We start from the raw sequence: 12,672 nt of genomic DNA, 5'->3' as shown, positions 1-12,672 counted from the left end.
ACAGTCACAATGGCGACACCTGACGTAGACCCAAACCGAATGGACATTGACACTCCCGAGCCATCCACCGCAGACTCGACTCGCCCTGCGACGCCCAACAGCTATGCCACTCCACCATCCGCACCGACAGCAGGCCCCTCGTCGTCGGCAGGTTCGGCAGATGGTACGCAGCCTCCTCCATGGGCAAAGCCATCCAAGCCCACCGGGCCAATGACCGAGGCCAAGGAGAACGGCGCTCCGTCACCCGAACCGAAGAAGGAGGAACAGCCCAAACCTGAACCACAAGTTGACATTTCGCACATCCCACCACCCGACCTCAACGCTCTGCTTAGCAAGAGCCGCGATCCCGGCTCACAGATCGACGCGACCCTCATCGCTGTTCCCGAACTGAGAGTGAGTTTTCTTCGACCTCGGTCTTATCCTCGGTGATCGGCGTGGTCCCGGCTTTCTCCTACTTGTCGCCGCAAGCAGCCCTCCGAGGAGGAGCAGGATGAGAAACATGACAGTGTCATTGCTGCGACAGTGGCTCTAGTCTAGATGTCCATTGGTGTACAGGCACGGGCGCGAGCGGCGGACCAAGTTGCATGGCAGCATGGGTTGATTTCAGGCACTGCTCGACAAGTCGATCAGCCTCAAGAATGAGGGAAACAAAAGCTTCACAAGCAAGCCACCCAAGCTTGACGCGGCCCGCGACAGCTATCTGTGCGCACTCGACTGTCTTCCAGCCGTCCCCAAGCACCTTGCTCCACCAAGACTCGACGAAGACCGCTTCGCCGAGATTACAGACGAGGAAGCAGACCAGATCAACATGGACTGGGAGGCTGGAGCGGAGCGTGTAGCTGTCGACAACGACATCCGTGAGGCGCAGAAAGCACTTTGGGGCAACCTTGCGGCCGTGTACTCGGCACAGGTGAGTCACTGCTGGCGGGTTCGAGTTGAGATCGAGCTGACGACAGAAACTGTACAAAGACTGTGTCGACGCGTGTACGCGCGCCCTCAAGTTTGACCCGAACTATATCAAGGCGCTGCACCGCCGCGCGTCCGCGAACGAGCATATCGGGACCTGGTCCGCACTCGTCAGCGCCCAGCGCGACTGCCAGCTGCTTCTCACCATCCTGCCGCCGGATTCTACTGTCGCAACAGGCGTCGCCAAGGCTCTCGACAAGCTGCCGCAACGCATTGGGGCTGCAAAGAAGCGCGAGGAGAACGATGTGGGCATCAAGTTTGGAGGACTGAGCACCACCTAGGGGTCATGGGCCTGGGGTAAACTGTCGACGTTCTTCTGTGTCTGGCGCCACCGGCTGGCTGATGCTACCCGGAAATCGCGGGGAGCCGCTGGCACTGCAAGGTGACGCGCCAGTATCATAACGGCGACAACCCAGGTCCAGACACAACACACGAGGAGGTAGAGGAAGACGAGACACCAATTTGTTACAGTTGTCAATGGAGCATTATACAGTCATCATGCATTCACCCGTGAACAGGGACGGCGAGGTGTAGGAGGAGCGGAAGATGGCTGCACTTTTGCTGATGCATCGGACTGACACTATACTATTGACTATACTATTGTCGACGCCGGCGGGCCAAGGTAGCTATATCCCCGCGCCTTGACGCCGCCAAAGTCGATGATAAGCCGCTCCAGGACAATCCCAGCAGTAACACCATACACGGTGACGCTGTGCGCTCCCGGCTTGCCAACTTGCGCCCGGATACTAACCTTACGCACCTCATCCGCAACAACCCCCTCCCAATCGTGAGGCAAAGATCCCGCTTCCGCCTCTGGAACGGGATATATCGTCCGTATCTCCCCATCGTCAACCTGTATCGCCAGAGCCAACCGGCGCCCCAAGATGAAGTTGAGCGCTGGCCCAAGATACAGGATGATCTCAACCTCGCCAGAGGAAGTCGCCCAGAAATCATACCTCGCCCTAGGCCCAAGTCCGGGTTCGAACTCGCGCGACGAAACAGGGAACACGGCCAACCCCGACACTGTCCGCCCGTAATACGGTATGTCGGCCCAAGAAAACTCCCCTTGTGCGAACAGGTATGATGGCGACCCCGCCTCGATGGCGACGTACCCGTCCCCCTCTACAGCGCCGTGCCATCCATCTGGCGGTGGCTTGACATGTTTCAGTGGGACTGTAACCACCATGATTGCGTCGCTTGACGAGAACTCCACAGTGATATTATCCACTTGAGGCGCTGCGGACCAGTCAACACTAATCCACACCCGCACATCCGCCGAGCCATCGCCCTTGATCTGGCCCCCCTCGGTCGAGAGCTTGATCCAAGCCGCGCTGGTAGCGGTAAAGTTGACGTTCTGGGGCCCACCAGAACCGACGTCAACCCATCGCGGCCGACCGAACCGGTCCATAGGTAGAAGTGTTGGGTCAGGACACGCGTACCCCAGAGGACAGTTGTACTTGTTATCTCCAGGCCACGCGCCGGGGCTGTTTTCGACAGTGAAGCGCGTGTGGATTGCCCGCCCGTGATCCCAGGAATGTTCTGATTGGGATACAATGGATAAGGGGGGTAGAGAATTGCGTACTGGCATCTGCCAGTATTGATACCCGATATGTGGCTGGGATAACATACTGATGTCAGTTTTGATATGGAAGAGACCCACTGTTTCCATTTACCGCCTAGCAGGCGGTCCCACTCGGCCGTGAGTTGGTGGTCTCGCTCAAACGCCAAGAGAGCATCGTGCGCAAAGTAATTCGCAGCACTTCGACCCTGTGTCGCGTATAGGTTTGATTTGGCAGCCGAGATGTACAGCCGGCACAAGTTGGCTTGCAGTTGGAGCTGGACATATACCAGTTCATAGAACGGGATGCGATACGGCCCTGGTAGAGTGTCGTATATAGCCTTGGCGTGGGCTTCGAGGTCTCGCCACTGACCAAGTACAGTTTCACCCCTACAGTCAGCGCCGAGAAAAAAAGACTCACTCGTCGTAGTTGAGCAATGAGAACGTCTCGCTATCCACTAGCTCCGCCTTCCGACGCGACGCGTAGACCGAGTACCGTGCCATGATATCCGCGATCTCGCCCGCCAGTTTGCCAGCACCAAAGTCCCGCTCAGCCCGGAGGGAGAGGTACTCTTCCAGCGAGATGCGTGGCCATCGGCCAGCGTCGTACGCCATATCCAAGAAGTACTCGAGCGGTACCTCGAGCATCTTCAAGTCGCCGACGTTGAGGATCCAGATCTCGTCTGTCTTGAACGCGAGCGCGACGTTCAGCTGCTCCCACACTGCGTCAGCAACATCACCAGGCGGCTTACTCTTGGCTAGGGGAACAGTGTTGATCCACTTGTAGTCGCGCGGGTCGCCGACGTCTGATGTAAGCAACGCACGCGTGTGCGCTTACAGTCCGCATGGTAGTAGATCCCGCCGCCGGACTTGTATTCCTTGTCCTCAGGCAACACTGCCATCAAGTTTCCCCAGTTATCGTCCGACAAGAGCGGCGTCACTGCCATCAGCTTGTACCCACTCCCCTTACCCTCATCCGGAACCTCGAGGCCGTTGGCAAAGTATCCCATTACCTCCTTGTACATTGCCCACATCTGGGGTATGCCGCTGATATCCTCGCCGTGGACCTTTCGCAGGATGGCCTGCTGCTCTGCAGTAATATCTGATGTTAGCACTCCTTTAACCACACCCACTCTCAAGGAGGTGCACATCCGCTCCATCGAGCGGCAAGTCTCCATCACCCCGCATACCGACCGTATACACCGTTTCGCACTCCCGAGCCCGCTCCGCACCATACCGCCAGAATCCGCGAAGAAAGTCGACGTTGGTTGTAAAGTTCCACTCGCCCGATCCGAACGTCGTAAACTCCTTCTGGTTACGAGACATGGGCTCGTGATGTGACGTCCCCATCACCACGCCATACCTCTCGGCCAACTCCTGATTCGGACCCGGCTTAGGAGGGTTTGGGAGGCCATCCAATCCATCAACAGCGAACATACTCTCCCACACTGCGTCAGCTCTGCAATATCAAAAACCCACTCGCCGGCCACATGTAGTTCCCCTTCAGGCGGAGGAGGAGCTCGAACATCCTCGCATACATTTCCACTTGGAAGGGCGGTTTCTGGCCCATGTGGAAATGCTCGCGCGCCCAGTTCCACAGTACGGGCTGCTCATCGTTCAGGAAGTAACCCCTGTACTTGACCGTCGGTGGGCCATGGGCATGTACCGCATCGCGGCGAAACGCGACCGTCTCGTGTTGGGTCGGCGGAACGTCGGCCCACCAGTACCACGGCGAGACGCCCATATGTTCCGAGAGGGTATAGAGGGCGTAGATCGTTCCGCGCTGGTATCAGCATGCCTTCGCCTTCGGCTGGGGTACGCACCCTATCGCTGCCGGTTATAACTAGGGCTTCGTCAATGCCATCGATCGGGCGGGAAATGACCCGGGCGTCAAAGGCCTCCCAGTCATCAGTAGATAAGCCCGGTGCCGCCAGAGGTAGCTGCTCGTGAGGAATTTCAAAGCTGTCTCCAGCATGATCCCGCACACACTTGAGCAGCGTAGAGCCGACAGTTCCTACAATAATTGCGGCAGTTGTCCCAGGCGGAAGCACGCCGGCGTTAAGTTCGGGTTTGACGCCCACAACACGCAGGACATCCTCGGCAAACGTCGCCACGGCGATGTGTACTGCTTCGGGATCGCCTGAATCGTACAGGATTGGCAGCGCGCCGGATGCGGAGGCCAGCTTCAGCGCCCCAGTCGATGGCTCGAAGACTAACGGGTTGGGCAGGCCCAATCCGGCGACCGTGTTGAGCAGCGCGTGAGCGAGAAGGATGAGCATCGTGTGCTGCCAGCCAGTACGTTGTGACAGTCGAGCGCGCACAGTGAGCAATGTGTCGGCAGGTGCTTGTATCCTTGGCAGATGGGATGCACCGTTCTCAATCCGGCACCGGTTCGCCGGTCCCCTGTCCAGCGGATCATCGGCCCGCTCGGCCCGCGCTCTCGGCGTCATCTCGGCCCAAAACATTCAAACTAGTCCATATAGCAGTTGTTCGTCTACAGAGTACCACACTGGTGGAGCGTCCCGTGGCGTTCTGGATATCAAACACCACGGCTTCCGGCCCTCTCAAGCCTTGCCCTTCATGTCCTTCATGCACGTCGTGCCGCGGCGGCGCACCTCGTCGAGCCAGCTTTGCGCAACCCGGCTCTCGGAGAGCGGCATGCGCTCACTCTCCGTCTTCCCATCGCGGATACACTGTGCAACCTCATCTGCCTCGAAGCACAGTCCGTGCCCCTGCTCCGCCGCAATAGGATAGTGGTAAGTCTCGCGCTCGCCGTTGCGGGGCACAATGTGGAACGTGCTAGGCTTCTGGGGACCAAACTCGATAATCAGGTCTCCATCCTGACACTGCAGGACGGCAGTCGCTTCGCGTAACCCATGTGTTGTCATGTCCGTCATTAGTTGTGCCTCGCATTCGAGGTTCTCAAAGTCTAGGAGCCAACGGCTGCGCTCATCGACGTTTGTGCGACGGTAGATCCGTTGGTACGAGTTGACAAACTTGGGTGCTGTAGAGCGGTTGTCTGGGTGCTGGTAGAGCAGCAGCATCGCCCACACCGACGGGTACGGGCCCATGTCGAGCAAGCTGCCGCCGCCGAGAGCTGGGTCGAGGAAGCGATCCGAGGTGGGCCTGGCATCGACGTTGAAATCGATGCTAAAGTCGGCCTGGAAGCGCTTGGGCTTTCCAAGGCGGCCGGAGAACACGACGTCCTGGATCTTGTACGCGATTGGGTGGAACCGCGTCCACACCGCCCTGTTGTCAGCTCACCGCGAGAACAGTGCTCACTCCATAAGGAAGAGGTTTTTCTCACGCGCGATAGCGATCAGGTCGTCGAGCTCGGCCAGATCAAAGGTGAAGCACTTCTCGCACAGCACGTGTTTGCCTGCCAGGAGGGCCATCTTGGCGTCGGCGTGGTGAAGCGTCACCGGCGTCCCGACGTACACCACGTCGACGTTCTGGTGTGAGCAAGATCTAGATCTTCTATGCAAGGATAGTTTGGGACATACAGGATCGTTGCACACCTCTGCGTACGAGCCGTAGGCCTTGGTCTCCGTGAGCAGGCCTTGCTGGACGCCCCAGCTCCAAGGGCCTGTTGAGGCCTTGAGCTTGTCGACAAATCTGTCGGCCGACTCGACGCTGCGGGAGCCAACTGCAGCGATGACATGGCGCATATCCGAGTTACGGGTTGCTGGGTCCACCAGGAGGTCCTTCTGTCAGCTCACCAACTGAAAACAGCTCACCATGGCGAACTCGGTAGCAATGGAGCCAGTCGAGAGGATGCCCCAGCGGAGCGTGAATGGCGAGGTGCTGGTCATGATGCAAGATGAGATGATGGGTGAGCTGGCAAGATAGTAAGCAGGTGAGTGTTTCTTATATGCGCAGAGCTCGGTGGATATTCGGCTCCGGGCCAGAGTATGATGAGTAGTGTTGATCTCCGAGTCCGAGTCCGGAGACCATGTCCGTCCTCGGACCGATGTCGGATGGGGGGACCACTTAAGATCGCTCTTGCCAATCAATACACATCAAGGCGATAGCGAGTGGGGATAGCTAACGATGCTCTCGAGGATAGATATGGGATGGCGAGATGTGCGTTGGAGCATGTCGTGGTAGGCTTCCCGAGCTGACTCGTGGCTTTGGGTGTGATTGTAACGTTGTGACGTCATGAGATGATCACACCAAACAAACTCCATCTAATCATGCTTGCGTCCACCTCGGTGGCTCATTGCTCAACCGCAACGTCAGCTACATCCACCATGACAAGACAGTGGGTGTCCTCTATGGCCTCTCAGACTTCTCAGTCTCCGCGTCCTCCTCACTGCGCCTCTCACCGGAGCTTACCCATCATGGCAACGGCCCCAACCCTCAATGTCGATATTACAATGACCAGCATCACCTCACACCTGACCGTCGTCTCAGTTCCTCCCGGAACCGAGCACAAGGCGTTTCACGTCTCCATCCCTCACTTGAGGCCGGACGCCGGTGGATGGGCGTGGTATCGTCCGCGGTGAGTACCCCACCTGCGCCCCTAACGGTAGGCCTACGTGGATCGAGGCACAGCGTCTTGCATCCCTCGACGAGCTCAAGGAGAACACGGTACATATGCTCCTCCTTCATAACGGGGACGAATACGTGTGCGTGCTCCCTGTCTCAAGCGAGACCGGACTTGCAAACCTCTCACGCGAGGCCACGCACGGCCTTGTTGTCAACGTCCGCGGTTCAAGTCACTCACGGCACGGGCGGGTGGCTGTGGTCGTATCGCGCACCCACAACGCACGGTACATTGCCGCACTATGCGGCGCCGCTGTCGATGAAGCCCGCAAGTGGCTGATGAAGAAGCCGCCAGCGTACCTGCCCCTCAAGCCTGGACCTCTCGACGGCGTTGGTTTCTGCACCTGGAACGCTCTGCATGAAGGTGAGTGGTGTTGCAGGGATGAGCTAATGCAGGTCGAAACGTCAACGAGGGAAGTATACGTCATCTCGTTGACACTCTGGTCGGCGCTCGCCTCCCGATCCAGACATTCATCGTCGACGACGGGTGGCACGACAAGCGCCACTTCCGGGACAAGTCGGGGGAAGATGACCGGCGACGCGGGCTCTGGAGCTTCGACGCCAAGCCGGAGATCGGTGCGGGTGGGATGAAAGGCATCGTGGACATGGTTAAGGAGCGGCTTGGGAGCGTGGAGTGGACTGGCGAGGTGGACGTTGGCGCGTGGATTGCGTGAGTCGTTGGTATTTGAACGGATCTTGCAAGCTGACGCCAGCCTCACAGGTGGTTATTGGGACGGGATCCACCCCGACTCGCCGCTGGTCGACAAGTACGGGTGTAAAAAGTACCCCGCGTCGCGGCAGTGGTGGCGCGGTTGCCCAGAGGACGCGCTCGAGCCAAACCACATGCCCAGCGGCGAGTCGTTCTACGTCCTTCCGCCTCCCGAGCGCGCGGCCGAGTTCTGGGGCGACTGGTTCAAGCAGCTGCACAATGCTGGCATCACGTTCCTCAAAGTCGACAACCAGGCGGCCGTCACTGCCCTTGACGGCGTCGACGGCGTTCACGAGGCTCTCTACATTTGGGAGTCGATGTACACTGCAGCAGAGCGCGTGTTCGGCCCCGACCGCGTCATCCACTGCATGTCGCACAGCGAGCCGATGTGGGCTGGCCCACAAGGCCTCGGCTTGACCACGGGTGGTCGCAGCTTTATCTGGCGCAACTCGGACGACTTTGGACTCACTGGCCGCTCGCCATACGCGCACCAACAACACTTGTTCACCAACCTCATGAACACCCTAATCGCCAACGCCCAATGTACTGTCCCGGACGCGGACATGTTCATGACGACCCAGCAGCACCCTCACGCACATGCGTTACTGCGGGCTCTGTTCCCTGGCCCTCTGTTACTGACGGACAAGCCCGGCGAGCACGACCCCGAGCTCCTCTGGCGCCTGGTTTCCCGGGACAAGGGTGGTGTCGCGCGCGTGCTCAAGGCTTCTCGCGCAGCTGAGCCGCTCGCCCGCCGTCTGCTCGACACCAGTATCCTCGACTACGCTGACGGGAGCGGGCAGTGGGCCGCCGCAACTGTCGGCCCTCACACTATCCTCGGCTGCTGGAACGTGCGCGGCGGATACGACAAGCCGTGTCGCGTGGTCGACGACATCACCGTCGCGGACGTGGAGGACGCGATCGGGCACGAGATCGACAAGCACTACGTTGTCGCGCGCGTCGGAGTTGAACAACCCGGCGTCATGGGGGCTTCGGTTCTAATACCAGGCGACAAGGGCGCGATTGGGCACATTGATGACCTTGCCATGCTCACGGCGGCGAGCTTCTGGATTGTACCTTGTCAACACCAGGCTGTCGGATTTACGGCTGTGCTTGGTCTCATCAACCACTTTGCTGGTCCTGCTGCTCTCGACGGCTTCGAAATCTCGATTAGTGAGCTGTGGTCCCGCGAAAGCTGACACCAGACTCCATTACTGTCCGCTTAAAGTACGCGGGCACGCTCGGCATCGTCGTAGATGCGCCGTTCAAGCCCAGCGCCACAGCACTGATCGACAAGCGCCCTGAGGTGGTGAAAGTGACCCAGCTCGAGTCGCTCAGTAAGCACAAGCAAGAAGGCGTGTTCCTCCTCACTGTCGACGTTGGCAACTCGAACAACCACCCAACCAGCGACAGCGACGTGTGGGACGTGCTCATCAGCATCGAATGATTGATCGCATCAGACCTCTGTAGCTTGTGCAACTTTTGTACAATGTCACACGCTATGACACTATGGCTTCTGCTTGATGATCTTGCCGTCCTCGTCATACTTGATCTCGCGCATCTTGACTGAGCGAAGGTGGTCGACTCCCTTGCTGAGCTCACAGTCGTGGTAGAAGAGGTACGTCTTGCCTTTAAAGTCCTCGACGATCGAGTGGTGCGTCGTCCATCCTAGTACAGGCTCTAGAATCGTGCCAGCATACTCAAAGGGGCCGTACGGGCTATCACCAATAGCGTACGCGAGGAGGTGTGTGTCTCCGGTCGAATACGAGAAGTAATACTTGCCCGCGTGCTTGTGCATCCATGCCGCCTCGAAGAAGCGCTTCTCATGGTCGTCCGCCTGCACGGCTTCACCATGGAGCGTGATGACGAGCTCACGGACACCCTCATCAAACTCGAGCATGTCATCGCGGAGGCGCGCAACACGCGGGCCCAGCGCCTTGACGCCCTTGCCACTTGGTTCCTCCGGAGCGTCATGGTTGTACTCTGTGCCGTCCGAGTTGTAGCACTGCAGCTGCCCACCCCACAGTCCGCCAAAGTAGCAATACGCGGTCCCGTCGTCATCGACAAATGTCGCCGGGTCGATACTGAACGACCCCTTCATCGCCTCGGGCTCGGGCTTGAACGGGCCCTCGGGCCGGTCAGCCACCGCCACGCCAATGCGAAAGATACCTGCTGTCAGCCCTCCCCTTTCATCAGCATTCACCATCACGCGCACGCGCCGGAAAGTAGAGGTAATACCGCCCGTCCTTGCCACGCGCACAGTCGGGAGCCCACATCTGTTTATCGACCCAAGGCACGTCCTTTGCACTAATCGCAACCCCATGGTCCGTCACCTCCCCGCCCACCTCAGAAAGTGAGAGTACGTGGTAGTCGACCATGTCGTACTGGTCGCCCTTGTCGTTGAAGACATGGTCGTTCTCCCGGTCATGGCTCGGGTAGATGTAGATCTTGCCGTCAAAGACATGCGCCGATGGGTCGGCAGTGTAGAGGTGGGTCACGAGTGGCTTGGGCATAGTTTCTGAAGTGGGAATGGGGGAGGTAGAGACACGTAGCACGGCATGATGGGTTGATAACTGGCAGAAGAGGAAGAGGAAGGGTCATCTAGTCCGAAAATGCGCCGAGAATGGGGCGCCAGGATCCCGATCTCGGCCCGACACTTGCTCCCACCAGCTGCATCTCATTCTCTAAACCCCTGCATTCCAGCATTCCAGCCCGCAAGTGCGCATTCCATTTCATGTTCTCCACAGACCTCTAGAACTGGGCAATAGCGCACCCGTCACCGCGGTAGTCACTGCCGGCGGCCCACACCGTCTTGCCTGTGCGCTCATCAACCGTGCGGAGGATGACCTGGCCCTTACCAAAGAAGATCTGGTCCGAGCCCTTGACGCGCTGGATCTGGTGTCCCAGCTTTTCGAGCGCCTTGATCACTTCCTCGGACACACCGTCTTCGATCGCGACACAAGTGTTGTAGTATGGGTCCTTGGACTGCCACAGCCCTGTTCCACCAATGAGGAAACGCTTAGCGTCGAGGGCGAGCTGCGGCTGCCGACCGTTATGCAGCAGGTTCAGAAGCACCTGTACCTGACCCTGGGGCTGCATTGCTCCACCCATGACACCAAAAGACATAAACAGCTCGTCACCGCGCGTCACCATGGCCGCTATCATCAGTGTTTGCTGTTGAAGAAAGAACGCACGGATAATGGTGTGGAAGGGGCGCTTGCCGCCCTCCAGTCGGTTCGGCGAGGCGGGGTCGAGGCTGAACGCCGATCCGCGGGATTGCAGCGTGAAGCCACACCCGTTGGGAACGATTGCCGTGCCAAACGCTAGGAAGTTGCTCATGATAACTGGTGTCAGCGGGACCAGTAGGCGACTCACATGACATGGCGTTGCCCTCCGAGTCCGCAGCAGTCAAGTAAACCGTGTCGCTAGACGGAGGCGCACCCGCGCTGACCTTTGCCGTGCCCTGGGGGTTGAACAGACGCGCCCTCTGGCGGAGGTAGTCCTGGTGTCAGCGTACCCTCCTCCCACGGCCTCGCTTACCCTAGACAGAATCTGCTCCACGGGCACCTTGACAAAGTCCGGGTCACCAGTGTGGGCGTGCACATCGGCAAATGCCAGGCGGAGCGCCTCGATGAGCGTGTGGAACCACTCGACGCTTCCCTCCTCCATCGTTGCAAAGTCAACAATACCGTCCATCCGCAGGGTGTCGATGATACCTAGGGCGATGAGGGCGGCCAGACCAGACCCGTTTGGAGGGCACTCGTGTACTGTAAGCTGCTCGTTCTCGCCGTATGTATACGAGATGGGCTCGACAAAGTCGGTCGCATGTGCGGCCAGATCATCAAGGGTCATGACACCGCCACGGCTCGTGATCGCGTCGACAATCTTCTGCGCCACCTCGCCCTTGTAGAATGCATCCTTGCCCTCCTTGCCGAGGCGGCGGAGAGTCTTGGCGAGGTCGGGATTGGAGAAAAACTGTCCTGGGCGCGGCGCCTTGCCATCAATGAGGAAAGGGTACGAGTCTCCGCTCTGGGGCTCAGCAGCGACCTGCTGGAGGCGCGGCTCAAAGTCGACCCATTCGTACGAGCTCATCTGGTGCACAGGGAATCCATCCTCAGCGAGCGCAATGGCCGGGGCAAGCACCTCGGACAGCGAGAGCTTTCCACCACCAAAACGCTCCTGGATCTCCACGAGACCAGCCGCTGCACCGGGGACAGTGACAGCATTGGCATTCTCGTACGGGATACGCTGGCCCGTGAGGCCGAGCTCGCCAGCCTTTTGCAGGGTTAGAGCCTTCGGGCTCCGTCCCGACCCATTCACCGCACGCACGCGCCTCTCCTTTGCGTCCCAGTAGAGCGCAAACAGGTCACCCCCGATACCAGTGTTCACAGGCAGCGTAAGCAGAGTATGGGGAGTAGCTCACCTCAGTCACATTCAGTGCCGCAGCCATGGCCACAGCTGCGTCGGCGGCATTTCCTCCCTGGCGTAAAATGGTCATGCCGGCCGAAGCCGCGAGCGGCTGCGAGCATGCGACGACACCCTTCGAGCCTGCCGTCAGCAACAATTACAGATCGACGCACTGAATACAGTCGAACGGCGGCTCTGCGCTTCAAAGCGTTGGAAATCTGGCAACATGGTCATGTTGAGTGAGTGTGAGTGTGAGATGGCAACAATCCAACTTTGAGTTGACCGAGGCTGCAGCCTGCGGGGCCGAGTCGGTCATGTTGTTACGACGAGTCGCGTTGGTCTGAATACCTAGATTCATAGCCGATATCCCGAGGCGCGCAACATGTCTCGGCCCTGTCTGTGCGGTAGTATATGCGCAGCAGTTTGAGCGCTCGTTCTCTGACAAGAGGACTGTTGTCCTTGGACCAGGTGGAGGTGGAGGTGGAGGTGG

At 58.9% G+C, this 12,672-nt stretch overlaps 6 protein-coding genes across 6 annotated transcripts; 2 read left to right on the top strand and 4 right to left on the bottom strand.

Moving 5' to 3' along the window:
• Positions 1 to 9: 9 nt before the first annotated feature.
• Positions 10 to 1,247, top strand: CcaverHIS019_0511590 (uncharacterized protein; the record flags this gene model as incomplete). Its single annotated transcript, XM_060602398.1, has 3 exons — positions 10 to 393; positions 608 to 910; positions 957 to 1,247. The coding sequence occupies 3 exons, from the start codon at positions 10 to 12 to the stop codon at positions 1,245 to 1,247; spliced, it is 978 nt and encodes a 325-aa protein (XP_060458796.1).
• A 311-nt stretch (positions 1,248 to 1,558) lies between these two features.
• Positions 1,559 to 4,803, bottom strand: CcaverHIS019_0511580 (uncharacterized protein; the record flags this gene model as incomplete). Its single annotated transcript, XM_060602397.1, has 8 exons — positions 1,559 to 2,297; positions 2,627 to 2,914; positions 2,946 to 3,330; positions 3,363 to 3,464; positions 3,495 to 3,626; positions 3,658 to 3,972; positions 4,004 to 4,307; positions 4,348 to 4,803. 8 exons carry the CDS (start codon positions 4,801 to 4,803, stop codon positions 1,559 to 1,561), a joined length of 2,721 nt encoding a protein of 906 aa, XP_060458795.1.
• A 285-nt stretch (positions 4,804 to 5,088) lies between these two features.
• On the bottom strand, positions 5,089 to 6,336 carry CcaverHIS019_0511570 (uncharacterized protein; the record flags this gene model as incomplete). The annotated part of the gene is made up of 4 exons (XM_060602396.1): positions 5,089 to 5,773; positions 5,807 to 5,976; positions 6,028 to 6,228; positions 6,262 to 6,336. 4 exons carry the CDS (start codon positions 6,334 to 6,336, stop codon positions 5,089 to 5,091), a joined length of 1,131 nt encoding a protein of 376 aa, XP_060458794.1.
• A 528-nt stretch (positions 6,337 to 6,864) lies between these two features.
• Positions 6,865 to 9,222, top strand: CcaverHIS019_0511560 (uncharacterized protein; the record flags this gene model as incomplete). The annotated part of the gene is made up of 5 exons (XM_060602395.1): positions 6,865 to 7,025; positions 7,057 to 7,433; positions 7,466 to 7,739; positions 7,783 to 8,948; positions 8,981 to 9,222. 5 exons carry the CDS (start codon positions 6,865 to 6,867, stop codon positions 9,220 to 9,222), a joined length of 2,220 nt encoding a protein of 739 aa, XP_060458793.1.
• A 60-nt stretch (positions 9,223 to 9,282) lies between these two features.
• CcaverHIS019_0511550 (uncharacterized protein) lies at positions 9,283 to 10,288 on the bottom strand (the record flags this gene model as incomplete). The annotated part of the gene is made up of 2 exons (XM_060602394.1): positions 9,283 to 9,944; positions 9,979 to 10,288. 2 exons carry the CDS (start codon positions 10,286 to 10,288, stop codon positions 9,283 to 9,285), a joined length of 972 nt encoding a protein of 323 aa, XP_060458792.1.
• Positions 10,289 to 10,526: 238 nt separating this feature from the next.
• On the bottom strand, positions 10,527 to 12,416 carry CcaverHIS019_0511540 (uncharacterized protein; the record flags this gene model as incomplete). The annotated part of the gene is made up of 6 exons (XM_060602393.1): positions 10,527 to 10,933; positions 10,970 to 11,119; positions 11,151 to 11,277; positions 11,316 to 12,113; positions 12,199 to 12,323; positions 12,356 to 12,416. 6 exons carry the CDS (start codon positions 12,414 to 12,416, stop codon positions 10,527 to 10,529), a joined length of 1,668 nt encoding a protein of 555 aa, XP_060458791.1.
• Between the last annotated feature and the right edge of the window lie 256 nt (positions 12,417 to 12,672).

Source organism: Cutaneotrichosporon cavernicola, assembly GCF_030864355.1.
Source record: "Cutaneotrichosporon cavernicola HIS019 DNA, chromosome: 5".
Taxonomy (NCBI): domain Eukaryota; kingdom Fungi; phylum Basidiomycota; class Tremellomycetes; order Trichosporonales; family Trichosporonaceae; genus Cutaneotrichosporon; species Cutaneotrichosporon cavernicola.
The sequence above is the reverse complement of the archived record's forward strand: the minus strand, read 5'-3'. Positions and strand labels throughout refer to the sequence as shown.